This window comes from Moschus berezovskii, chromosome 24, assembly GCF_049115385.1.
Source record: "Moschus berezovskii isolate FMDL1 chromosome 24, NW_MosBer_1.0, whole genome shotgun sequence".
NCBI classification, from domain to species: Eukaryota; Metazoa; Chordata; class Mammalia; order Artiodactyla; family Moschidae; genus Moschus; species Moschus berezovskii.
The window spans coordinates 48,216,369-48,244,244 of NC_142483.1; the positions used below are offsets into that span (position 1 = coordinate 48,216,369).

The 27,876-nt window shown below is 44.0% G+C and overlaps 1 protein-coding gene across 3 annotated transcripts in view; it reads right to left on the reverse strand.

Moving 5' to 3' along the window:
• Positions 1-777: 777 nt before the first annotated feature.
• The window catches only part of ENTPD3 (ectonucleoside triphosphate diphosphohydrolase 3), a 34,440-nt gene continuing 7,341 nt past the window's right edge, over positions 778-27,876 (reverse strand). For 2 of the 3 annotated variants that reach the window (XM_055414583.2, XM_055414582.2), the window contains exons 4-11: positions 21,777-21,894; positions 14,025-14,175; positions 11,551-11,710; positions 10,360-10,593; positions 5,444-5,716; positions 5,171-5,281; positions 4,173-4,310; positions 778-2,410 (exon numbers count right to left, since the gene is read on the reverse strand). In XM_055414583.2, the coding sequence (XP_055270558.1) occupies positions 2,174-2,410; positions 4,173-4,310; positions 5,171-5,281; positions 5,444-5,716; positions 10,360-10,593; positions 11,551-11,710; positions 14,025-14,175; positions 21,777-21,894 (1,422 nt within the window). In that variant the 3' untranslated portion in view covers positions 778-2,173. The remainder of the gene's footprint in view (positions 2,411-4,172; positions 4,311-5,170; positions 5,282-5,443; positions 5,717-10,359; positions 10,594-11,550; positions 11,711-14,024; positions 14,176-21,776; positions 21,895-27,876) is intronic. The other variant, XM_088831984.1, reaches the window with a different exon arrangement.

The window sequence follows — 27,876 nt, forward strand, 5'->3', positions numbered from 1 at the left end:
CTCCCTCATTGCAGGAGGATTCTTTACCATCAGAGTCACCAGGAAAGCCCAGGTATAGTGGAATGGGTAGCCTATCCCTTCTCCAGCAGATCTTCCCAACCCAGGAATTGAAGTGGGGTCTCCTGCATTGCAGGTGGATTCTTTCCTAAGTAAACTATCAGGGAAGCCTGGAGAAAACACTCTACCTTTAAAGAAGTCATGGAAATTGTGAGTTGCGATTAGATTAGAATTTTGTAGTTCAGTTGCATGATTAGCAATAATATGAGAATTTATGTAGTTTTTAAAAAGTAGTCCAAGAGATAGATCATGATGTGTGTGTGCATGCATGCATGAGTGTGTGCAAGGAATGCTTTGTGAAGGAAATAGAGCTGGGATTGCACCTTGAGAAATATGGTGGTTTGGATGAGTGGGAGGATAACCCACAGTCTAGGTAGGGAAAACTGTGAACAGTGGTGCACTTTGGGATGGGAGCAGCCATTCTGGTTTGGAATCAAGATGTGAGTGGCAGGTTGTAGCCTCACAGAAGCTTTGTAATGTCAGATAAGGTAAGGAAATGTTGGACTCACTTATCTCAAGGAACCAAAGGTTTATTAAAGTGAAACAAAACACTTTGAGCTCTCTGGAATAAAGATGATATTGATGCATGACTTACTTAACACACTAGGAAAGTCTGCTCAAGAAACTTTTTTTAGTTGTTTAGTTTATTTTCATAAATGCCACGTTGGGTCCTTAGGAGAAAGAGTACCATATGCATGTAACAAACACACACACTGCAAGTCACAATAAAATAAGTCTCCTTTATTCTGTACTCAGTGAACAAACTATAATCTGAGAGAATGTTTATTTTTACTTTGTAGCCATTGGACTTGCTAAAGCCCCTTCCCACTTTGGAGTTAAATATCCCTGCAGCTTCCTTTCACCCCTCAAAGTCAGGAACTATGGCTACTGTGCAAAGGTCTACCATCTAGGAAAGTGATTGGTAAGCAAATCAGAAGAGGGTGTCCTGTGACAGCATCAGGTGGACCTGTGGGAATGGTGGGTGAAATATACACAGGGTGCTAATGATGGAAGGGCAACCCTAAGCAAAAGTCTGCTGCTGCCGCTAAGTCACTTCAGTCATGTCCAACTCTGTGCCACCCCATAGACGGCAGCCCACCAGGCTCCCCTGTCCCTGGGATTCTCCAGGCAAGAACACTGGAGTGGGTTGCCGTTTCCTTCTCCAATGCATGAAAGTGAAAGTGAAGTCGCTCAGTCGTGTCCGACTCTTAGCAACCCCATGGACTGCAGCCTACCAGGCTCCTCTGTCCATGGGATTTTCCAGGCAAGAGTACTGGAGTGGGGTGCCATTGCCTTCTCTGAAGCAAAAACCTAGCAAAGGCAAAATGATCTGGAGCATGATAGCCTTGCTAGGAATAAACATTTTACAAGGGCACTCAGAAATGGGAAGGGGAGGTGACGAGGATGATACACACGCAGGTGGCGATCTAATGACCAGAGCCCCGAGAGAGGGAATCCTACTTCAGGAATGGCCTGTAGTGTTCTGGTAGATGTTCTGTGTGGCTCTGCCCTTCAGGTTCTGCCTGCATGACAGAAGCTTGGCTGTGGCCTGTGTCCTTGGGGGTGAAGGAGGATTTTCCCCCAGATACAATATTCTACCAAGCTGAGGGAGCTCAATGTTATTAATGATTGTTAAGGAAATTCTTAGTTAAGGACCAATGAGAGGAAGCCATAAAATGAGATATTTGATTGGACCAGATGCTTACTAGACACCTGCCAGTTTCCAGTTCTACTGGGAAGACTATGGCATTTTTGAGGGAGGGAAAATGCAAACTGAGCCCTGAGGTCAACTCTTCCACATTCATCTGTCATCTTCCAACTTACTCTTCCTGTGGGACACTTGGAATAAGGAGACTGACCTTGATGGCCTGTCTCTCCTCTGTTCCCCAATAGGTCAGCTAGTGGGTAGCAGGGGTCTCTGACAGAGGAATGAGCACAGAACATTTGAGGGACTTCTCAAGAGGTGTTTTGACATAAATCAGTAACTGAGAGGCACAGGACCTAGGCATTGGACTTTAGCTGTATTTCCTGAAGATGAACATTTTGCTTGCATTGTCTGGTGCCCCCCAAGCTGGTTATGGGCAGCTCTCAGGCTCTAGGAACCACTCTGTGAGGCTCACTCAGAGTCCACCATGTTGTCCAAGGCATGCTGGGAGTGCCTCTGATTTCTGGACAACACACACAAGTACACGAGATATGTCAGACACAGCAAGACCACTGCTGCAAAGAAGGCGAGGGTGCCCACGAAGGCAGAAGGCTTGATGGGCAGGCGGATGAGGGGGCTTTCGGCTGGGATCTGGTTGGTCAGGCTGAGCATGTAGCCTAGAGACCAGGCTATGCTGCTGTTCCCCACCTGTGGAGTAGAGGAGACGGCTCAGTTCTCAGGACTGGGCTTGAGGCACCGATTATATCCCCAGGACACACCATGGTCACCCTCCTGAGACACCCCCAGGAACTGTGGCCAAAGGAGGTCAATGGACTTGCCTAAGTTCAGAAATTGCAGAGACTGGGCTAGAACCCAGGTCATCATGACCACAAAGGCTTGAGGTCCAACCTCCCACATTGCAGAGAACTAATCCTCACAGCCTCATCACAGCCAGCGTGAAGAGGGCACAGTTAATAGCAGTGGAAGTCTTCCTATCACTGGGTACAGAAGTGTCTATAGCTAAAGAAAGAAGTGACGCATGTTTTACCGAACCCAGGACCAGTTTCTAAGAAAAGAAGGTCAGTCTAAGTGGGAAGCAGACTGTGCCAGTTTCATCTGGTAGTTCCATCCGTTTTTGTTTGCATGGTTTTAGGCCATTTTAGTAGATGTATAAATGTTTCACATTTGTAATCTTCAATCCTCTCTCTCACTGCAGTGTCTTCTCTTGTTGTGGAGCATAGACTCGAAGGTGCGCAGGCTTAGTAGTTGTGGTGCGTGGACTTAGTTGCTCCCTGGCATGTGGAATCTTCCCAGACCAGGGATTGAACCCATGTCCCCTGCAGTGGCAGGTGGATTCTCATCTATTGAGCCACCAAGGGAATCCCCCAGATATTTTGGATATAAATCTTTGTTTGGCAAATCTCCTGAAGTCTTTTTATATCCTCACATTTGAATACTGATTTGACTGATATTAAATTCTTTATAAATAAAAGAAAGGAACTTGAAACCTAGAATTATGTATCCCCCCCCCCAAATTGGTATTTAATGGAAAATCATAATGTGCTTTCCTGGTAATTAGATTAATTAGAAACAAAGCTTGGAGAGTACATGCCAACAACAGTCCTTATCTGTCTCCAGACATTCTTATTTTTTATGGCTGACTCAATTTTATCTATGTAAATCAGTCACAAGCCTAATACTGGATATTGCTTGCTTTAATCTAATTACTGCTGAAGCTCATATTGAACAGACTGACTCCAGACATACTTCAGGCTTTACATCTGCTATTCCTGAAATGAGAAAACCCTCCAAGAACCTGGGGAACAGAGCACTGGATCAACATAACAGCAAGGCTGAGTCCTGGAAGCAAAGTACAGAGGTGCCTCACCAAACAGTCAGCTGTCATTCCAGCATCAGACCATTCTGGACACTTGAAAGTGAATACAGTGACCTCAGACTCATTCCAAGATCAAATTCTTATTTAATGCTGCTTGCTTAATCCCTGTGCTCTAAAGAATAGATCTCCCTCTGACATCTGTGTAAAATGGAGATCAGTTAGTTACTATTCTCTTAACAAAACTGTTGTATTTGAAGCTTCTTGTCAGGATAAAAAATCTCAGTTCCTTAACATATTTATGGATTCACTTAACAATATTTACTAACAGCCTTCTATGTTCTCAGCCTTGTGTGAGTGCTAGGAATATGAGGATGATAAAGCAAGTCCTGCCCCCACAGAGCTTAGAGTCCACAGTTCTTGGCTTCCTTAGCTCACATAGGTTTCTGATGACCACTTCCTCTAAATTCTCCATATCTCTTCTCATAAGCTCACCAGAGATCAAGCCTCATTGGCTCCCATTCAGCAAGTTTAAATCCCCAATTCCCACTTATCTCCTACATTTCTTTAACACACATACAAACAAACATCTATTTTGAGAGGAAGAAGAGGAAAACAATTTGTGCTTTGACTTACTTCCTTTTTAAAATGTATTTGGCGCCAGCTTTCCTCGGTGAATTTGTATCCACTTACAAGTAAATGGTAGATATAGTGGGCCGAGAAGCAGTAGGAGCGCACATACTGCTCATCAAACTGGGGCAGCAGCAGTGAGATCTGAAGGCAAGTTCAAAACAGGGAGGAGGCAGGTTTTAAAATGCGCATTTCAGAACAGCTTAGTTCAGCAGTCATATTTTAAAGAGTCGTATCACCCAGAGAATTTAATAATTAAAATTACTATAAAATAATGCAATGACAAAAAATCCATGTTTTATGTTCATTTGTTTCATTTTTTAGATTCCACATATATGTGATAAAATACAGTATCTGTCTTCCTCCGTCTGACTTATTTCACTAAGCATAATACCCTCCAGTTCTGCTCATGTTGCTGCAAATGGCAAAATTTCATTCTTCTAAGTGGCTGAGTGATATTCCATTGTATATATACACCACATCTCCTATATTAAAAACAAATCCCTTTACAACATAACTGAGTGGTAAAGAACCCGCCTGCAATGTAGGAGACACAGCAGATGCAGGTTTGATCCCTGGGTCGGGAAGATCCCCTGGTGGAAATGGCAACCCACTCCAGTATTCTTGCCTGGAGAATCCTATGAACAGAGGAGCCTGGTAGGCTACAGTTCATAGGGTCGCAAAGAGTTGGACTGAAGCGACTTAGCACGCATACAATATCATGGAAGAGCAAGCTTAAGTTTATAGAGTGCTTGTTACATGCCAGACACTGTTATAAACATTGTGCCCATGAATAGAAAGACATTTAATCCACAACACAGCTGTGAGGTGGGATTCCTTATTACCCCCATCTTACAGATGTGGTGAAGGAGAACAGCATAAAAGTCAAATTCAGAACATACATACACACATGTACACACACACACACACACACAGGCGCAAATGAAATCTACTCTGCTCTACTGTTTTGTACCAATATGGATCCTTTTTCTTTAAATACTGACCTGACTCCAATTCTTTGAGCAAAAATTCCAGGTGCTCAAGTTGAAGGTGTGCAGAGAAAAGCTACCTGAAAGGTTGAAAGCATTGGCTGTGTAGTAGAATCCTGCAAAAGCCTGTAAGGAAGTTGTACAGAGGGAAATCATTTCTCAGAATGCAATATAATGGAGGTTTCAGGGCAGGGAATAAGAAAGTGGGAAACACCTCAGCAGAGGAAAAGCAGGAAGGTGAGAAATACTCAGTAGGGGGAAAAGGAATCTCTGTTGTTTTTCTCTTACCACAAATGACCCTTTAACTCTTGGCTGATACACCCCGTCAAAGGAACAAGCTTCGTGATCACGGCAAGCGCTGAAGTTAAACAGGGAAGCCACCTTTTCCCTACACAGTGGTGGGTCCCCGGTTCCTTCAAAAGTGATGATGTTGTTGGGATTATATCTTTCAGGTCTCATGTCCTCTGTACACAGGCTGCCAAACACCTGTGCCTCAGTGAAGGTGGTGATGTAATTCTGAGGGTAACAAGGGTTGGTGAACCTGGTTTCAGTGGTATAGTCCTATAGGTACAAGAGTAAGGTGTTAGGAATCCCTCTTGTGGAGGTCCAAGTACTTTCCTTTTGCAAGTCCTCACTGTTGTTCCCCTCCAGTGCCAAGAGAGAAATGGAAAAAAGGCCATTATACATCCAGTGGAAGGGAAGTCCCAGGTTGTCTAGATAACTCTACTTGGGGTGGGGGATTGTCACCCCACACCAGGCACAATACAAGGCTCTGCTCCAGCACTTAGCACAGCTCCATGAAGCAGGATTTATGAACTCCATTTTGATGAGAAAGCAAGATATGTTTAGGTTAATTGACCATTTTGAAGGTCATGTTATCTGTCCACCTACAAATAACAATTAAAAAGGTACAAATAAATGTATTTTGAAAATTAAGGCTCACTCCCACCCACTGTATCTGCCCAGGTTGCCTCCCTGGAAGTAACCACTATTGCCAGTTATAGTGTGTTCTAACAGAGATTCTGTGTATGCTTCTTCTATGCGTGTGCAATTACATTTTCTTTTCCCCTCTGTTTCTTTCTTTAAATTTTAAATCATAAATGGTAGTGCTCTATGCACACTCCCTGTCCCTTGCACTTCTTACTTAAGAATATATCTTTGAGATTTTCCTTTCATTGTCCATGTAAGAGTGACCTCTTCTTTTTACACTAGCTTCTTTCATGCTAGCTACATAGAACTCCACTGTACAAATAAACTGTACTTTATTTAGGGCATCCCATCTAGAGGAAAATTTCCAATCATGTGCCATTACAAAACAGTGATGTAATAAATACCCTGTTACATAGAAATCTTCGATCTGTTTGTAATTTATTTGGTATTAAGATTGTGGTAGGGATTTGATTTTACTTTCTCCAGATGATTATCCAATCTTCTATCTATGGTGAAAAATGTTCCCTTTATTTAATGCTAAATTCCAAAATGTGTTTGGTTCAATTTATGGACTCTTTTTCCCAAGGAATTGGATTTGAACTCTGTGTAATTTCAAAGCTACTAAAGTGTATCTTATCCTCTACAGTAAAATCTTGGCCCAGAAAACACTTAGCTCAGCTCTCTCACTTTACTGCTGAGGAACCTGAGGTACACATCAAAATAATGAAATCATTTAATGAAAGGCAGTCATAGGATTCTGTGCAGATTCCTCCAGAAGTCCAGCACTCAGCTGATATGAGGGTCCTACAGAAAGATTTTAATATGACTATGAACGCAGCAAATGGGCCCCTTCTGCTTCAGTGGCGTGAAAAAGTCTATGGTGTTCAAAAGTTGTTAGGTCTAATTTGTAACATATCACATCATGGTCACCCTATGGCTGAAATAATCATTGAAAGAAAAAATCAAATCAATAGCTAATCATTTAGTTTCCCCCTCCAAATCTGACTTATACTTTTTTAATAATTAAAATACGTCATTTCTGGCCTGGTTTGGAGAAGAAGCAAAATAATATAAATTATTTTTGGCTAGAAGAAGCTTGGTAAAGATTAATTCAGTTCTCTTTGGATCATGAATTATTTGTTATAGCATTCCTGAAATATAACTTGCCAGTGTGCCAAGTTACTTAGTCCCTCAACATTTAATAAATCTTCCCTGAATTTAGTCTTTGCAGGGCATTAGCATGAAAGGGTCATGTACTTTCCCAACACAGTTTTCTTTTTAAATAATGTATTTGGAATACTGCCTGTGCTTGTGCTCAGTCGCTCAGTCGTGTTCAACCCTTTGCAACCCCCACGGACTGTAGCTGGCCTGGCTCCTCCACCCATGGGATTTTCCAGGCAAGAATACTGGAGTGGGTTGTCATTTCCTCCTCCAGGGGATCTTCCCAACCCAGAGATCAAACCTGTGTCTCTTATGTCTCTTGCATTGGCAGGCGGTTTCTTTACCACTAGCACCACTTGGCAAGTCCATATATATACCATATGAAGCCAAATTTGTAAATACACACATTCTCGCATTTAAAAAAAAACTGGAAGAAAATGCAGTAATATGTTGATGATGGGTAATTCCAAGTTTTGTTGTTTATTATTTATATTCTTTATGTCTGTATTTTCTTTTTTTTTTCCTCCACTGAATATGTGTTACTTTAAAACCAGAAGAAAAAATTCTTACTTAACAAGGGAGAGAAAGTGAATGCATGTCCCTAATGTCTAACATGCTATCAGAGTGAGACTTGAGCCTTGCAGTCACTGGAGACCGCTTATTAAGAAAATAATTTGCAAAGTATATATTGGTAGCTCAGATGGTAAAGAATCCACCTGCAATGCATGAGACCTGAGTTCGATCCCTGGATCAGAAAGACCCCCTGGAGTAGGAAATGGCAACCCACTCCAATATTCTTGCCTGGAGAATTCCATGGGCAGAAGAGCCTGGCAGGCTACAGTCCATGGGGTTGCAAAGAGTTGGACACAGCTGCTTAACGCTTTCACTTTTCCATATATCTAGGTGTCACTCTCACCACAGTCTGTAGCCCTTTATATTTCAGTCCAGGAACTGAGACCTGGACTGGAAGCAATTACTCAGGCAGCGTTCATGATGCAATAAGCTTTGGGAACCTTTAAGTTGGGGTTTGGCAACACATCTTTGGAACATGAAAGTATTGGCTAAGCAGGTTGGGACATGCATTTGTGGGTGATCCTCATCACACCTGGATCCTTCCCCACACATGAGTCAGAAGGCTTAGAGGGCAAAGCCACTCTCTCAGGCATCCACATGTTATCAGGCAAGTTGAAGATGCCCCTTGTCCCTGTAAGTTGACTGTATACAGTGAGAGGCAGGGGTGTCCCACCTCTGCCCCCAGACCTGGGCTCACACCTGAGACCTGCATTCTCAAGTTCAAATGAGACCTCACCCAGATGGAGTATTCACTTCTCTACTGTAGACTGTTGGGTACATAGACAGTCATTCTTTAATAAATCTTGTAGGAGTGTGCGCACAAATATACATATACACACACCCTCATGGCCAGCCAAGTTTAAGAGGTTAGCTTCTCAAACCTAGACTCGTCCTGGGAAAAGGGTGATTTCCCCTGCCTCCATTCTCCCATCTGAAGTTCAGAGGAGCCCTGCCCTCCCTGCCCCACCCTTCACCCCTTCTAGGGCCAGAGCTGGAGGAAGGGGCCTTAAGTATTGCTAGAAATAAAAGGAGAGAGAAAAGAGGAGCCCAGTTAGAGAGGGTTGACTAAGCTCCCTGCGGGGTTTGGTTTGGCCGAGTCGGGGGGTGTATTTGGGAGTCTGGCCTGGGCACTGAGTCTCCTGAGGTGTGGAGAAGTAGCTCAGGGCTGCCTGCAGGGCCCCCGCTCTGTCTTTCCCAGGAGTGCCCAGCCCCTCCCCAAAATACATGTGGCATACATGTATGCTGGGGCTCCAGCCTTTCCTGTGAGGCTGAAAGAGGAGTTTTGGGAAGAGGGCCAGACCTGGAGGGTGAATTCTCACAATCCACCCTGCATGAATACTCAGTAAATGTAGGGATCTGAAGATGTGAGTTCTGCTGATGACTCTTTGTAAACCAACCCAATTTTTGTACAGCTGCTGCTGCTGTTGCTGCTAAGTCACTTCAGTCGTGTCCAACTCTGTGTGACCCCATAGACGGAAGCCCACTAGGCTCCACCGTCCCTGGGATTCTCCAGGCAAGAACACTGGAGTGGGTTGCCATTTCCTTCTCCAATGTGTGAAAGTGAAAAGTGAAAGTGAAGTCGCTCAGTCGTGTCCGACCCTTAGTGACCCCACCGACTGCAGCCCACCAGGCTCCTCCATCCATGTGATTTTCTAGGCAAGTGGTTGGGAAATACTGCTTCCTTCCTCATGACCAGAGTCAGCTGCAGAGGTGGGGGTTAGCCTACTGATGCTGTGTCAGCTGCTGACTCAGCCGCTGTGCCCTGCCCCAGGGCCCCTCAGGAGTCAGGATCTGTGGCCTCCAGTTGGCCTCATGCCCCTCCAGGAGATCAAGATGCCTTCCCTCCATCCTCCTTTCATCTTCATTTTCCCTTTTCAGCCATGGCCGAGATGGATGTCCCCTGAGCGCTCGAGTTTGGGGCCCGGGGTCACATCCATGGCACTAGCGCTCTCGTTGCTGCAAACAGTATTCACACCAACTTTAAATTAGTGACAGCCTGACTGATGCCTGACGCGGCCATCATATTCAGTTAGCGCATAAGTTACTGGTCAGTGTGATGGAATTTGGTTGCTCTAAGATCCCGCCAGATAAAGCGTATCAAATCTGCCTAATACAGGCTCATCTAAAAGAAGCCTGAGCCTGGGGAGGTCCTCTACCCTCTCTGTTGTCAGCAAGCATTTCTCCTGTGACCAGGTTTATTATTTTGTGTGCACTCAGGGGAGTCTCTGCAATCTCTGGCTTCTTTAGCTACTAGTTTAAAGCAGCTGTGTTCATAAAGGGATCCCAAGTGCTGAATCATTTATAAAACCTCTGGGGCTCTGGAATTGCCCTGGACTTCTGACTCAAATACACTGGAAGTGGTCAATGTATCAGAGAGAGAGAGAGGAAGAGAGCGCTTGGACCCCTACAAGTTAACAGGAAAATGCTGCTGTTTCCATCCGCCTTCTAATTGGAGTGGAAAGGACAGACCCCAGAAGGCAAGCTATCTTCCCCTCAGCCAAGACCCCCGAGGGAACACCTGTTGCCCCCGGCTCAGGTACCTGAAGGATGGTTGCCAGAAACCTCTTCTCAGCCTCGTTCCGGCCATAGCACTGGAAGCTGTGTGTGTAGAGCGTGTATTCATAGCCATACAGGGTCACCTTCATGATGTCGCTGGTGTTCAGCCCCACCTTCTCTTCTGCTGCAAAGGATATTTGGGTGGAGGCACCACCCAAATCCAGGGCACCTGTGGTCTCCTTTCCACTCGGATGCACCCACATATGCCACAGGTTCTTCTACACAGTTGGGGAAAAAAAGCAAGAAAAACGACCAAAGGTGCCATCTCTGATTGGCCAGGGTTCATCACCCAGGATCCATCTCTTATTGCTAAGAAGTTTGACATGGGGTGCATTGAGGGCCAGATCTCTCCTTTGTTTCACGGGCGGTGAACTCAAATGCTTTCAGGGACTGGACAGGCAACACAGATGAGTGAGTAGATTAGGTGCACCTGACAGGGCATGGTGAGGACTGTGGCCATCTGGGGAATGCATGAGATACAGGCTCTGTTCCAGTTGGTTGTTGGCATGCAGGAATGTGAGTCTGCTGTGACCAGCTCTTTCAACTTTTGGGGAGTGAGGGAGTCCAGAAGAATCTAGAATCATGGATTTCTACATGAATTTTCCAAAATATTAACTAAATTAATTAACTTTAACTAAAAATATATTCAAGGGAGAAGAAAACAGGTCTTGGGCTGGACATGGTAGGGGTATCCTCAGTTTACACCCTCTGTGACACGGTGATTAGCGTTCAGAGTCAGCTTTCCTCTGCACCGAAGGAGCAGGGAGTGTGGAGACTGGAGTGTGAGGAGGCCTGAGGACACAGAGTGAGTGGAGGAAGGCTGCCCGAGGGCTCTGTAAATTCCCGCCGGCTACAGGACTCCTGGGAAGGGTCATTCTCTAGTTGTATTTCAAAAGACTCATGGCCCACTGCAAGATTTAGATCCTCCCTCCCCCCTCAAGTTCTTGTTGGTTGGTAAAATGATTTTCCCCCTCCCCCATGCATTTGTCTTATTTGGGATCCAAGGCTCTGTCCCAGCTGTACATGTCTTTTCTTGACTATTGTGTCACTGCTGTTTCCCTGAAGAAACGATGAAGGACAGATGGCCCTGTCAGCATGCACCTCTGCTTAAGCTACCAACCCCAGGGGACAGAGTAAACAGCGAGATTAAAAACCATGCATTTGTTTTCACACACCTCCAGGAAATTTCCCATTAAATAGTTGGCTGTAATCCATCCATATATCCCTTCCTCTTGCCCAGAAATGATTTGAGCATCCCTAAAATCAAAGGGCTGAGACTCCAAGTAGTTTTCAATGCTCTCAAGGACTTCATTAGCTGCTGTTTCATTTTGCAACCTATGCAAGGCACAGAACACAACAGGCTGAGTGCCCAGACAACAATCTTAAAATAACCTCCCCACTCCCTCAGGCAGGGACTGTTTTCCAGATGTAGGTAAGACACAGGAACCCCCTCTGCAAGTTGAAGCCTCCCAGGCAACCATGAAGGCAGGTTCCACTTATTACCTGTCAAACCGCCAAGCAGGGAAATAGCTACCAGTAAAAATATCACTTGTTCTCTCCTCCCTTACCTGTTCCTATTCTGCTCTCTAGCAACCAGCTAAAGAGCCTCCTACTCAATCACTGTTGTTCTGTCTCAGATGAGCAGAGGAAAGGAGATTAGTGAAGGCATAGGAGTAGCATAAGTATTCGCTTGGGGCACTATGCAAAGAAACCCTCATCAGGCCAGAAGGATGGGGAGCCTAGGAGGGAGGTGGAAAGGGAGAGGGGTTTTTCCGCTGTCCCTGCTTTGCTCTTTGGGAGGGCTTTGGCATGAGGGGATATGATGGCCTTCACGGCTGCTGCTGAATTGAAATCCTTTAGTGTACTGACCCGTGGAGGAGTGGTGACATAGCATTCATATCAGCCATGACATAGTGTATTTGTATCATTCATCTGTGCCATTTTATGGAAGAAAGCTCACTTGGGACACTCTTTTCCCTTTCATCAGTGGGTTAAAGAAAGTCAGGGGGCACTGTCTCACTCTTGGCTGAAGAAGAAAGAGCAACGCTACAAGCTCAAGTCCATTCCAGTTCAGTAGCAATTTATCACTCCCTGGAAAATAATGAATAATTTTCCTAGTTTTATTAGTTCCCATCCCAGAGACTCAAATTATTGTTTTTTTCTATATTTGACTTTTCTAGCAATTAAAATATCAACTAGTTCCTCAGAAGAAATGAATCACCACCAGGAAGTTGTGAAAAAGTTCATAAAAGAAGCATCAATATTTAATTTATTCAAGTGTAACATTCACCTCGCTAAGTGGCAAACTTTCTATTCCATGTTTTTTTTCCATGGCTATAAATTACAGAGCCTTTGAATGATTTCTCACTGAGAGGACTGGGAGAAAAAAGCAACCAGACAAAGTTGAGTTCTTTGCTTCCATTAGAAAGAAAAGGCAGAAGGAAGGGATTTCTATATCATTTCTATTTCAGGTAAACACAGCAATCTTGAAAATACACTGCAGAATCCAAGAGTAAGGAAAGAAATCTGACTTCCTTCCACATTCTACTTGATCACCCAGGACATAGAAATAGAAAAAAAATGAGAGGAAAACTACAAGGAAAAAGCTCAATCCAACTGAAAGTGCTTCATGATCTTTTTGATTATCATCTGAAAGCAACTCTGTTTGTTCCTTTGAAGTTTCTTCATGTGGTGAAGAAAATACATGTAATTTTACATTCCTAGGATCATAGACAAAGTGACTTTGCAACCAAATGAGTGTCATCTTTTGGGGAGAAAGCCTTATTTTCAAAGTTTAGGGCAGCATCTGCCCTTTAATTTCGGTAGTTTTTAAGTTTGATGGGTTTTTAAAAAACTGTTTTTCTCTTATTTCAAGGTCAAGGAAATATTATCATGGAGGAAAAAAATGAGAAAGAACATTCAAAAACAATACAATGGGGTTAAAAGTCATGGCTGAAAATTTAGAAGGAACTGCTTAATTGAATGAAATGTGTATTTTTTATAGTAACTCCAAAGGCTTTGGGGCAAGGAGCAGAATTCCCATTATTTAAAAGCAGATATTTTGGTGACATCTTGTATGTGGTCTAGCTTAGTAGTATAGTGGCTTACATTTAGTGGAACTGGTTGTGCACAAGTATTAAAATTGTTATTTAGTCGCTCAGTTGTGTTCGACTCTTTCATGACCCATTGGACTGTAGCCTGCCATGCTCCTCTGTCCGTGGAATTTCCAAGAATACTGGAGGGGGTTGCTATGCCCTTCTCCAGGGGACCTCCCCAGATCAGGGATCAAACCTGAGTCTCCTGCACTGGCAGGCTGATTCTTTACCACTGAGCCACCAGGAAAACCCCTGGTGGTCAAAAACAGTTTCTCCTTTTCAAGAAAACTAAAGGTACATCCCATGACTAGATTTCGTGTTACTTTCCTTTTTTCCCAGAGTTCTCAATAAAATCACCATGGGGAAGGGAATCAAATATAGAAAGAACTGTTTCTTTCTGTGTATTAAGACTAAAAGTTTCCCAACTTTTAAAGCCTAAATTTATGGCAGAATATGGACTTCTTTCCCAGAAATACAGTTATATTATTGGAAAGGTTCAACACATTCCTGACTGTGTTAGTTCAATGGCTCCTCTGTGCCATTCGAGCTCTTACCTCAGTAATCGCATCCCAGCTGTGGCCCCCAGGTAAACGCAGGTGGACCCATGGAGATTGCCTGGAATGTGCCCCTTGACTTTTTGCATGCAATCCTCAAAGGCTTTGGGGGCATCTTGGGGGTTTTCCGCATAGTTGGAGATCCCAGAGCCTGAAGAGCAAGCATTCATCACTTCTTAGCATTCCCAGGAACCAACAAGAGCCATACAACTTTTAAATAAAGAAAATCAGCCCTGGAAATTAATGGGTTTTGGTAGGGGATTGAAAACAGTGTATGTGCTAAGTTCCATGTGGCCACACAGATGAGTCAGTTCCCAAAATGTAGAAGGAAAGAATTACAAAGGCAAAAAACAATGAGCTGAGACCTGCTTTGAAAAAAGGTTCTCATTATGGAAATTTCAAATATAAATAATAGTAGAGAGAAGAGTATAACAAACCCATGCACCCATCTTCCATTTTTAACAGTGATCAATCTTGCCCCATCTGCACTCTCCCATTCTCTCCCCATGAAGCAAACTGCAGACATGATATCATTTCATTCTATAAATATTTCAGTATGTATCATTAAAAGATAAGACGTCTTTTAAAGAAACGTAACCATAGTCTCATTAGTCTATCTAAAAGTTTAAAAAATAATCACTTAATATAATTAAATATCTAATTAAGATTCACATTTCCCCCATATTCATGTTTTTTTCTCTCCCTCTACCTCTCTCTAATTTGTTTGAACTAGGGCCCAAATAAATTCCATCCATTATAATTGGTTGCCATGTCTTTTAAGTATCCTTTAATATATAGATTCTACCCTCTCTTTCTAATTTTTCTTTGTAATTAAAGACTTTTTCCCTTGCAATCTCATTTGTCCTATAGTTTCCTAAAGTCTAGAATTTGCTGACTGCATCTCCATGGTTCATTTAATATGTTTTTTGGTTTCAGTGTTTTCTATAAATTGGTAACTGAACACAGAGGCTTAATCAGATTCAGGTCTGAACTTCTTCAGAAAGAGTAATTTGTAGGGATGTGCATTTCCAATAAGAGGCACAAGCATCTGGTTGTTTCTCTCCTTGTGCTATTAATAGGCATCAATGATCATTGCTTAGATCCATTAGCCCATTAGGGTTTGTGAAATGGTGATATTTTATTTCCATCATTCTTGTTTCACTTTTTATCTAAAATGCTTTTAAAAGAAGAAAACTTCTCCATCATTAACTACTTGGTTACCCTATAGTACAGTTTGTACAGGGAAGGCTGGATAGATATGTGCTTGATTCTTTCCCTTTATTTACCAGCTTAAAAAATATTGATTGTAGACTTCCTTGGCAGTCCAGTGGTTGACTCCATGCTTCCAATGTAGGGGGCGGAGGTTCAGTCCCTGGTTGGGGAACCAGTATCCCACATGCCACATGACATCTCCAGTATCTTCTTGACTTAACCAATGAGGGATTTTGTTTGTTTAATATCTTTAAGGGCTTATGAATCTACAGATATGTTTGATATGTGATATTGCAGTTATTATTCTTATTGATGGCCCATCTTTATCCAGTGGGGCTTTCTTCACTTTGGCAGCTGAGTCCTTTTGACATTATCCCAGAAACCTTTAAGAACTTCTCTGCTTTCTGATAAGATGAGATGTATCAATGACCTATATACTTCCTGCCCCAGATCTGGAATCTGCCATTTCTCCAAGAAATCCTGATTTCTTTTATTGAGTAATGGTATCTAGTATCCAAAATTTAGAAGTTAGGGTGCTCATTGCAAGCCTTTCCAGAAGACAGATTTCAAGAGAAAACATGTCATGAATTCTTAGTGGTATTTCTAATTCAGAACTTCAATTTTTCCCTTGAATTCACTGATCTTGTATCTTTATCTTCCGTTTCCTATGCTAAAAATCCTGTTCCCCAGCCACTCCAACTTAATAACTCATTTGCTTTCTTTCACAATCCACAAGCAACAGTCTCAGTATGACGATGACAATACCAGCACTACCACCAGTTGGAGGATTATTGAAAACAATTTAAATTTTTTTGAAGTTCTTTTTGTCCTTAGGGTATATCCCATTAGGCATATACAAGTGTCCATTAATAAAGTCTTCTTGAAATACATACATGCTAATTTGTCTCCAGATGGCCTATGGCTGCTTTCATGCTAAAGGAGGAGAGTTAAATGGTTACAACAGAGATCACGTGGCCAACAAATGAAAAATATTTATCCTCTTGCTCTTTGCAGAAAAAGTTTGCTGTCCGCTGACTTAGATGATTTATTGGCACTTCCAACTTAATATATTCAAAACCAGATTCCTTAATCCATGCCATAGCCCCAACCCTCAGTGTTGCCCCCTCTCAGGAGACAGTACCTTCATGCACACAGTCACTCAGGTCAGAACTGATGCTCAGGTACAATCAGCCAGGATGCCATACATTAAAATGATCATAAAATGTTGTTGGCTCTACTTCCAAAATACCGCCAAATCTCAGCACTTCTCACTCCTTCCCCAGAACCATTCTCAATCAGTGTTTCTCAGCCTCCGCACTACTGACCTTTTGGGCTGGATCGTTCTTTGCTGTGGGGACTGTTCTGCAAGTCGTGCAATGGTTAGCAGCATCCTTGTTCTCTACCACTAGATGCCAGCAGCACCACAAATCCCAGTTGTGAAAACCAAAAATGTCCCCAGAGGGACTTCCCTGGTGGTCCAGTGGCTGACTCCATGCTCCCAATGCAGGGGGCCTGGGTTCGATCCCTAGTCAGAGAACTAAGATCCCATATGCCACAACTAAGACCTGGTGCAGCCAAATAAATTCATTAAATAAAAATAATTAAAAAAATAATGTCTCCAGATATTGACAAATGTTCCCTGGGGGGCAAAATTGCCCTACGTTGAGAAGCACGAGTCTAGGCTAGACCACCCAAACATCACCTCCCACTTGCACTGCTCTAGTAACCCTGGTTTCCCTGCCTCTAATCTTAGTCTCCTGACTACATGTTGTACATTGACAGAGTGATCTGTTAAAATGATGTCATCTCATGTTAGCTCCCTGGTCAGAATCTCCTAATGGCTTCCCAATATACTTTGAACAAAATTCATTTGAGTAGAAGTCAAACCCCTTACTGCATCTCAAGGTTCTCCCTGAGCTGGCATTTCTGCTCCAGTCACACTGGCCCCTTTGCTTTTCCTAGAAAATGCTGAGCCGCTGCCACCCGTGGTCTTTTCTCTTGCCATGTCCTCTGCTAGCACATTCCTCAAACATGTGCATGGCTCACCCTCTCATCTCACTTTGGTCTTTGCTGAGCTGTCACCTTCTTTGCTCTCCCATGAAATCGCATGATTACTCTCTATCCACCTAGCTGGCTTAGTTTCTCTTCACAGCATTTCTGACTGACATCATACACCCATTTATTTGCTGTCTCTCCTTCATTAGACTGTAAGTTCTGTAACAGTAGAGACTTCGTACATTTTGGTTATTTTAGAATTCCCAGTGTCAAGAACAATTATTGGCAAATAGCACGCACCCAAATAAATATTTATTAAATATATAAATCAATCAATCAGTGAGATTTTCAGATCAGCCCACCACACTATAGGAAGGGGATTGTGTAGTTCAGTCTAGAGCAAACAAAATATATTTCTGCGAGAGCTGATCTCTGATGGGGACTGGTTAGGAGCCTTGCTAGAATGTTGAAATGTGGGATATTTGAGCATGTCCTTCAGGGACCTGTTTTCATAATGTTCCCTTAAGCCTCCCAGAGGCAAAAGGAGATTGGGTTCACAGGCTCATGGAATACTGGGAAACTCCAACGAAAGAGCTAAAACTGGTATTCCAATCTGAGAAGAGAGGGTTGGACAGCTGGCATAAGACTTACTTGAGGTGGGACAGGAGCAAAAGACATGTTCTGAGCAAAAGATGGTTTTCAACACTATAGTGACCTGGTCCCTAGAGCAACTTTTTAAGGTATTTCAATGGAGATGGTTAAGTCTAGTCTCAGTGGAGTTGAAAAAAATTTTTAACTGCTGGTGTAAAGGGAAAGCATGACTGTCACCTCTGAGAGAAGGCAGCAGGAAGCCTGAGCAGTGCATCCTGCACAAGAGATGAGGGACAGGCAAGGAACCAGTGACCCTCAGAGAATGGCTTTAAAATAAGCAGCCAGAGTAACAGACACCGGCATGGCGACCAGGAGCTAAGGCAGCACCCACTGAGCTTATAGAAAACAGCAGCACCTGAGGATGACGCCCACCACGAACGCCCTGAGAAAGATATTTCTAAGGCCCTGGGCATTCAGGAAACACTGCTAGGCAAGCAAACATTCACCACTCCCTCACACTGGCCACGGCAGGGGAGTCCTGGGGAAATCTGCAACTGAGAAACTAGAAACCCAAATTATGCTTGGCAAAGCCACTTGTCTTCCAGTGGGTGACACTTGCCAAACTTCAGCTCTGTTATTTGAGCTGTAGTTTGTGGTCTTCTGGTCATTCCGAGTATATATGGATCCCTGAGGCTACTGTGATCAAAGAGAAGATCCATTTATGGATGTGGTGTGGGCTCCATGACCCTGCCCCTCCCCTAAATCACATTCAGGGTGGGCCAAGGGCCCCTGCCCCTGAGAGACTGCCTGGGTCCCTCCCCACGAAAGTGCCACCTCTTCTTGCAGTTTGAGCCCATCACGACTGACTTGGCTGAACTGCTATCCCAAGGCTAGAGGCAGATCTTACAACTATGTTAGAACAGCCTTTTAGCAAGAATATCCACTGGGAATTCTAAAGTGTGGTGCCACATAATTAATAGCTAACAATTATTGAGTGTCTACTGTATGCCAGGTCTTTGCTACCTGCTTTATACGTGCTGGTGCTCAGTTGCTAAGTTGTGTCTGACTCTTTGTGACCTCATGGACTGTAGCCCGCCAGGCTCTCGGGAAGATCCCCTGAAGGAAGAAATGGCAACCCACTCCAGTATTCTTGCCTGAAAAATCCCATGGACCTGCTTTATACATATTATGACATTTAATCCAAACCATTCCTGTGGGGTGGGTATTACTGTTGTTATGCTTTTTATTTTAGCGATGAGGGAGTCAAGATGCAGAGAGCTCAGATAAGTTTCCAGAGCTTTCATAGTAGGGTTGAGGGTGATGTCTTAATCACTCTCCCACATTATCATCTCTGCTTGGAGTCGCTGGTCTATCTTTTCTAAAAAAGCATCCTGTTTCATGCTTCAGAGTGAAGAAATAGCTCAGAAGTTAGGAGAACAGAGATGGGATCTCTAGCTGAAGTTTCAGAAAGGCTGCTGCTGCTGAACTGCAGGTAATGATGCAAGCTGTGCTCAGAAGACAGGGAAGTTCCCTATTGTGAGGAGGCAAGAGAAGTGCCACACAGATGCCCCTTCAAATAAAGGCTCAGTGTTCAGATGTTAGTTCCTTCAGGGTTTTCTTTAGCTGCAGAAAACTGTCTTGGTCAACATCTTCTTCCCAAGCTAGCAACATCCAGTAACTGACAGTGACAGGAGGAATCACCATCCAGTCATTTCCGACCATTTATACCCAGTGCAGGACACCTCTAATTGCCTGGAGCTCTGCTACACCTGAGTTGCAATCTGACTTCTCTTTCTGTGCATGCAATCCTCCTCTTTCTGCCTCCTTTCCACAGCTGTGGATCACTCATCACTCCCTTGCACCCCAGCCTCTGTCTGCACATCTGCTTCTTGAGACCCTAACTGTGACACCTATGTCCCGGGGTTGGCGAGCTCCTGGCTGTCCTCCATGGAAGGGCAGATGATCAGAATGTACCCTGGTTATCCAGAGACAACTCCTGATCTCTCTACAGGAAAGACTAATTCTGCTTCCCAACATTTTCTATACCACGATCTGCAAGAGAGTATTCTACTTGAGCAGCTCATTGAGGGAAATGAAGGAAGTTGCTTGGGATGACTGGCCCAGAGTCTAACTCATCCTCTAGGCTGAGGGTATCCCTGTAACCTATCCTGTCCACTGGTTGGGAAGATCCAGGCCAAGTCAAACATCACAGTGCTCTAAAGAGGGTGGCACATACATATACACTCACTAACTGGGCTTGATTATGTGGCCTAAAGACTTAATTGTAAAAGGCAAATTTATAAAACATTTTTGTTTTGATTGTGCCACATGGCCTGAACCTGTGACCCCTGCAGTGGAAGTGTGGAGCCTTAACCACTGGACTGCCAGGGAAGTCCAAAACTTTTGATCGAAAAATATCTTTATGACTTCAAGTTAGGGAAGGATTTCTTAAATAAAACATACAAAAGAACAAACGAAAAGGGAGAAGACTGATAACTGTACCTTCGTAAAAATTGAGAACTTTAATTCGTCAAAAGACATCATGAAAAACTAAAAAGACAAACCATAAACTGTGAGAGATATTAGCAACAATATAATAATAATATAGCAAAGCATTCATATTTGGAATATAGACAAAGAATTCACAACTCAATAGGAAAATGTCAAGCAATTCAGTAGAAAAATGAGCAAAAGACATGAACAGGCATTTCACAGAAACAGAAATAGTCATAAATATATAAAAAGATACTTAACCTTATTAGTAACCAGGGAAATACAAATATCCCTCAACAGGGAAAAATGAACCAGGTACTCATAGCAACATAGATGGATTTTAAAAACCGAGTGGTAGTGAACAAAGCAAATTACAGAATAAGTGTTTGCTTCCGATTGTATAAATATGCGCTTGATTCCATTTCCAAAACCAGGAAAAACTAAATGCATAAGGACAAAACTATAAAAAAAAAACAAGTAAATAGTCAACATAACACTCAGGATATATTGTGGAGGAAGCAGGAAGCGCATGGAGGGTCATTAAAGACACTGATAACGTTCTGTTTCAGAGTCGGCAGCTTCCTAGCCATATACAGTTCACCACCTTCTTTTATACAGACTATGAACTGAGATATTCGTGCATTACTTTTAGATGGTGTTGAACATTTTTTTAAATAATATTTTGTGACATTTGAGAATTATTTGAAATTCAAAATTTCAGGGTCCATAAAGAAAGCTTTACTGGAACAGAGCCACACAAGCCTGTTTGTTTACAGATGGTCCATCTCTATCTCTTTTTACCCTCCCCTCCCACCATACACAGCCAACTGGAACATAATTTTCCTATTGGAGTATAAGTTTCCATGAGTTTCTCGCATTTCTGCATGTCTTATGAGCAGAGGCACTCACTGCGGTTGTTCTGGACTATCTGTTCAGGGATATTTGCATAATGAACAGGCTAAGAAGATACAGATAGTGTTTCCCTCCAGAGCAAGGCAGGCGCCCATTATAAATCTTTCAGGTTCTCTAATCTCAGGGTTCCCTTTTGGTAATATAACCCCCTGTGCAAGCAGGTACCATCTGGCGCTCTCTACGTCACCCTGTGCAAATTGGGGCCCAGAGAACCAGGACAAGAAAGTGCTGATCCTTGGGCATTTGTGTGAGTAATAAACCCTCCTTTGTTTCTGACAGGAGTTTTGGGTCTTTCACCAGCATCTGTATCACACCATTCACAGTTCTTGACCCCCCCACCTCCCATTTTACATATGAGAAATCTGAAATCCAGAGAAGGGAAGGGACTAGCCTAAAGTCACTGTACTGAAGAGTAGCAGCACTAACAAGAGGTCTCATATTTCCCTGACACCCAGCCCAGTGCTCACTCCTCGCCTCCAGGCAGTATTTCAGGACCCCTGCAGGCCTCCAAAGGACATTCGGACTCTCCCTTCTTCCCTTGGGCCTTACCTTTCACGTTGCATTTGAAGGTTTGACTGACCACTCCAGTATTATTCGCCTTCTCTGCTGGCCATTGATACACGTAGATTGTGGTTCTGGAAGACCCGGCATCAAGTACAATTCCATACTGAATAAAAGGGAGGACGGAGAGTTAATTACAGGCTCAGCCTCTCTGAGGACCCCTTTTCCCAGAGAACCCTGAGTCATCCCAAGAGTTTAACCCACACCACTTCCTTTATATAGAACCTGACCAAGAAGAAAAAACTATTGTCTCCAAACCAACTTTGTGTCTGTAGACTGGAGGGAGGGGTGGGGCGGAAGTGGGTCAGGTGTTCTAGGCCACAGTGAGTCTTGGCTCACAGTGGAATCACTTAGGGAGCTTTTGAAGCTCCCAATGCCAAGGCTACACCCGAGACTCATTAAATCAGAATCTCTGTCAGTCGACCCAGGCACAAACAGTTCTTAGAGCTCCCGTGGTGATTCTGATATGCAGCCAAGGTTAAAGACGAGTACCCCAAGGGCTGTGCATGCAAAGACAATCTCCTGATTTCTCTCCATCCAGATTCTGAAGGGTGGAGGTGGGGGAGGTCAGAAGCCACCTGGGTCTCAGGAGGAAAATGAATCGTCAGTCACCTGCTATCGTTTCTTCTCCAAACGTCCAGGAATAAGCAACCAATAGGAAACCAGGGTAGGAAGTACTTAAGGAGGAAAAAACCAAAATACAAAAGATTGTTGATATATCATCTCACTTTGGTGACTCATGTGTGGAAGAATGGACAGGAGGGTATTGCCAGCCATCTCACCGAGCTTGAGGCAGTTACCAGAGAGCCGTGCTTGAAGGTGTGGCCCAGCCCAGGCCCTGGACCAGGCCTGCCCAGGATGGAGCATGCAGTAGCAGCCAAGGGGCATGGGAATGAGTTATGCTGACCTAGGTCAGTATCTGGTTGGGCTGGAGTCAGCCCAGGGCATCAGAGGCTTCTGGGTGGCAGCTTTTCCCCAATTCCTCTGCCACTGACTTAGCCTAGCCTATCTCAGAGAGGAAGATGACGTTGGGTTCTGGAGGCAGGTCAAATCGGATGGATTCCTACTTTTCCGATATTGTGTAAGAGACCTAACCTCTCTGGATTCCATCATCTTCAGACAGCTTCCTTTCGGAAGTAAATAGGAGACCATCTGCCTGATGCTTACTAGCTGTTCAATAAATACAGACTACATAGAAAAACCAGTAAGCAAAGTAAATAAAATTACACAGCAAGAAAAAGAAGAAAGGAAAGTGAATAACACTCCTCAAACCCAACTACTGTTTTAACACCTTGTTATATATCTTTTCCAGTGGTCTTCTGTGCGTACAACTACATATACACTTATGTTTCATATGTTTTTAAATCAACACAGGATTCTACTACACAGAAGCTTCTCCAATGCTCTTTTCTTACTAAAAAAGTATATCAAGAACATTTTTCCCTATCAGTAAAAATACTGACATCATGATTTTTAAGACATTCATCACATTGATTATGAGATGTACAGTAATTCATTTATCCAATTCCCTGATTCTAAACTTTCTGCCATGAACACTTGCTTCATTTGAAATAGGAGCAAATAAAAAAATGTTACTCCAGCTCCTCCATTCTATTAAGATTTAGAACACCCTGTGTACACTGGTATTTGAACTTGAACAGCCTCTTCAGTCTGATGACGCGTGTTGCTTGGGATCCTGACATGACACCCCTCTATGGCGAACAAGGGAGGCATTGTTCACAATCTGTTCCAGGCAGAGGCTCCCCATGAGATTAAACTACAGGTTGAAACTGAAGGAAATCAGGCACTCCAGAGGTCTGAGCCTCCATGTCAGTGCTTTCTTTCCTTCCCTCTGCTGCCAACCTGCTCATTACCCGTCCACTGGCCCCTCCAGGCCAGGTACTGATAAGAGGAGAGCGAGCATAAGAAGGCAACCACTCCAGAGGATACCATACTGTCTATCCCCAAATCTTCTTTAGTCCAACCCTTTATGAAGAAGGCTTAGGGTTCCTGGGCCAAGATCAGAAATAAAGAAGAATGTCCATTTTCATTTGTAACTCCAGAAAAATGGAATTTAGTTTTTACCACAGTGGGTGCAGCCAGAGACTTTGCTCTGAGATTTGCAGAAATGGCGGCCCCTTGGGCACCTGCTGATATACTGACAGGGCAGCCTTGAGGCCCAGGGCTACTTCTCACTAACACAATCCACCCCCACCCCACCATCTTTCACTGGCATTTTAAAAAGTGGAAAAATTGGTTTTTAACCAGTTTTCAGAGTTCATTTCAGAGAAGGCAATGGCAAGCCACTCCAGTACTCTGGCCTGGAAAATCCCATGGATGGAGGAGCCTGGTAGGCTGCAGTCCGTGGGGTCGCTAAGGGTCGGACACAACTGAGCGACTTCACCTTCACTTTTCACTTTCACATATTGGAGAAGGAAATGGCAACCCACTCCAGTGTTCTTGCCTGGAGAATCCCAGGGATGGGGGAGCCTGGTGGGCTTCCGTCTATGGGGTCACACAGAGTCAGACACGACTGAAGTGACTTAGCAGCAGCAGCAGCAGAGTTCATTTGCCTAGATCAGTGCAACTCAATGTGGTTCCATGGAGAAAGGTGTAAGAGGAGAATGAATTTTATTCAGTTCAACGAAGTGGGTGATGTTTGGGTGAAAAGCAGCAAGTCACCCTCTGTTTAATGCACTGTCAGAAAAAAAAACAAACATGGCCTGATGCAGAACTAAAGACACACTCAGTGGGTCAACCGAAAAGAAACAGTCTTCTGTATTAACCCGTGGTCATGGACTGTGTGAGCTTCTAGGAAAAGCAAAAGCAAAGATCATATGATCAGCTTTCTTAGATGTGTTTATCATCATCACCATCATCAGTACTCTTACTATAATAAGAACAGGGATAGTAATAAACATTTGCTGAATCCTTATGTCAGGCATTGCAGAAAGGGCCTTAGTGTCTCTTTTATAAGGCAGGTGTTATCATCATCCCCACTTGACAGATGGGAAAACTGAGGCTTACAGAGGTTAAATAATTAGCCAAGGTCACAGACTTGGGATCAAGCTGGGGTCTGACTCTCAAACCTGTACTCATAGCCCCTGTACTTTCCCTGAGTTCCAAGAAAAACAAGTCTTTTTTAAAATGTATTTTTAATTGAAGGATAATTGCTTTACAATATTGTATTGATTTCTGCCATACATCACCCATAGGTATATATATGTTCCCTCCCTCTTGAACCTCCCTCCCACCTCCCACCCCACCCCACCCCACCCTACCCCACCCCTCTAGGTTGTCACAGAGCCCCAGTTTGAGTTCCCTGAGTCATACAGCAAATTCCCACTGGCTGTCTATTTCACATATGGCAGTGTATATGTTTCCATGCTAGTCTCTCCATTCGTCCCACCCTCTCCTTCCCACTCTGCGTTCACAAATCTGTTCTCTATGTCTGCATCTCCACTGCTGCCCTGCAAATAGGTTCGTCAGTACCATCTTTCTAGATTCCATAGAGATGCATTAATATATGATATTTGTTGAAGAAAAACAAGTCTTAACAGGGTGACTGATTAGTAAGAAGGTGCCTGGTATGGTATGGCAGACTTTGTTCAGACAAAAGCCCCTTGAAAGCAAACTCTTAGTTAAGTGGTGTGCAGATCTGGGTGGAGAGGAGAATGACCAATGTGAATAAGGAGCCAGGGCTTTCTAGAAAGGAAGAAACCAATTACCCAATTCTTGTTTTCCAAGAGGTAAACCAAGGTGGGCCACAGGGCACCTGATACCCAGGCTGATGACTGAGAATGGATGAGGGTTAGAAGGAAATGGTTTTAACACAGCCCGGTCCAGTTGTTGTGCTTTGGAGAGTTGTGTGACCCACCCTGGGCTCTAATGTGACCTGAGCAGGTCATGGCAGAAAAACAGTGTCCCTGAAACCTGGGATTCTACATGCCCTTCTTCAACAGTGACACCATGTGGGTGCAAGCGGCAGTGGCAGTGGCACTGGGATATTGATCAGATGGGATTGAGAGGCTTCAGGGCTTCTAAGCAACTGTGACAGGGTTGGGAGGGTAAAACCTCAAGAGGAAGCTATCAGACTTAATGATAATAAAGTGGCAGGGTAGGTGAAAAACAAAGGCAACATTGTCATGTTTACTCTTCAAGCTGATAGAGCAGGTCAAACCAGTATCAATGATAAAGGGACTGGGGATATTTCCATCTTTGCCTAAGTTTCAATAGTTCCACTGTATGAGATCAGTCCTGAGTGTTCATTGGAAGGACTGATGTTGAAGCTGAAACTCCAATACTTTGGCCACCGGATGCAAAGAGTTGACTCATTTGAAAAGACCCTGATGCTGGGAAAGATTGAAGGTGGGAGGAGAAGGGGATGACAGAGGGTGAGATGGTTGGATGGCATCACTGACTCAATGGACATGAGTTTGGGTGAACTCTGGGAGTTAGTGATGGACAGGGAGGCCTGGCATGCTGTGGTCCATGGGGTCGCAAAGATTTCGACACGACTGAGCCACTGAACTGAACGGAACACTCAGATAAAACAAGGTCAGGTGGGCCAACATTGGATTTAATAGCCAGATATCTTGACCTCTCATGTCTTGAGGAACATTCCAGGGCCACCTATATAGGCAGACCACCGTGGAGCTGGCCCCTCAGAACCACCAGCTGCACACAAAAGCAAGATAAGGCAAGGTATGAAAACACAGACAATGAAAAACTTATATATTTTTTTCATTTTTTTAAATATTCACTGCCTCCACCTCCACACTGCCCTTCCCACCCCCAGCACACATTGCACAACAGAAGGACAGGTCTCTGGACAGCCTGAGAAAAGCTGCATGTGAAGGGCCCCCTTCCAAGCTGTCATTCCACTCCACTTCAGCTGGCCCACAACATCTGTCTTTTCTCACACCTAACTCTCTCAGTGAAACAGGATGCGCCCCTGAGCCAATATTCTGATGTCATACAACTCATTCTCCTACGGCCGGGGCTGAAAAATTAAAAATCCCCTCTCTGAACTGTGTCTGCTAATGAGGATATACATACAGATCCTTCCAAACTCTTGCCTAAGGCCATTGTTCTCTGCTTTTTTCTTCCTTCTATGCCAATTGTGTGTGTGAAGTCGCTCAGTCATATCCGACTCTTTGCGACCCCGTGGACTGTAGCCCACCAGGCTCCTCCATCCATGGGATTTCCCAGGCAAGTGGAGTGGGTTGCCATTTCCTTCTCCAGGGGATCTTCCTGACCCAGAGATCGAACCCAGGTCTCCCGCATTGCAGGCAGACGCTTTAACCTCTAAGCCACCAGGGAAGCCCCTCTATGCCAATTATGTTACTTCTAATCTGTGTAATCGCTAGAAGCTATTTGCCCTTTCTGTTCCTCTGTTTTCTCATTTTCAAAACGGGAATGAAAATAATCTATCTACAGGGTGACAGTCACTGAGGGTTCCCCGCCCACAAGCTCTCAGACCTCACCCCTGTGATGTCCAATTATGCACTTTCTACCTGCCTGAAGGTTGTCTCCATTGGCCCAGCCTACCTGAGCTCACAGTATGCCAGAAATACTAGAGAGCTTATGTCCCCTAGGGAGCAGCCCTCAACTGATGACTAATGGAAGCTGGTGTGTAAATACGCCCTGGACTCAGATGACTGTGAGGCAGGTGTTCCGTATGCCCGTGACAGATTTCATCCCTGAGGTGAGTTCTGCACTGGCTCCCAGGGCAGCCCCAGCTGCCCACAGTGGTAACCTGCTGGGTATCAGCCCCTCCACTGACTGCCTTCCCTTCTGTCTCACTTCTGACTGTCTTGCACAGGCATCTTTGACTAGGGAAACCCCTCTGAACAATGGAACTAAACATGGTCTCCTTCAACAGCGCCCTCCATACTGCTCTGGGACCCACTTTTCTCTACTCAGTTTACTCTTCAGGTCTCTAATTCCTCCATGTCCCTCCAGTTTGAACTTACCTCTCATCTCCCCAAACAACTGTCTTAACCAGCCTATCCCTCATGTTTGAAGGGCCCAGGGACACTTTTTCATAAAGGAAGACTTCTGCCCTGTCCTGCCCCCCCGCCCCCAC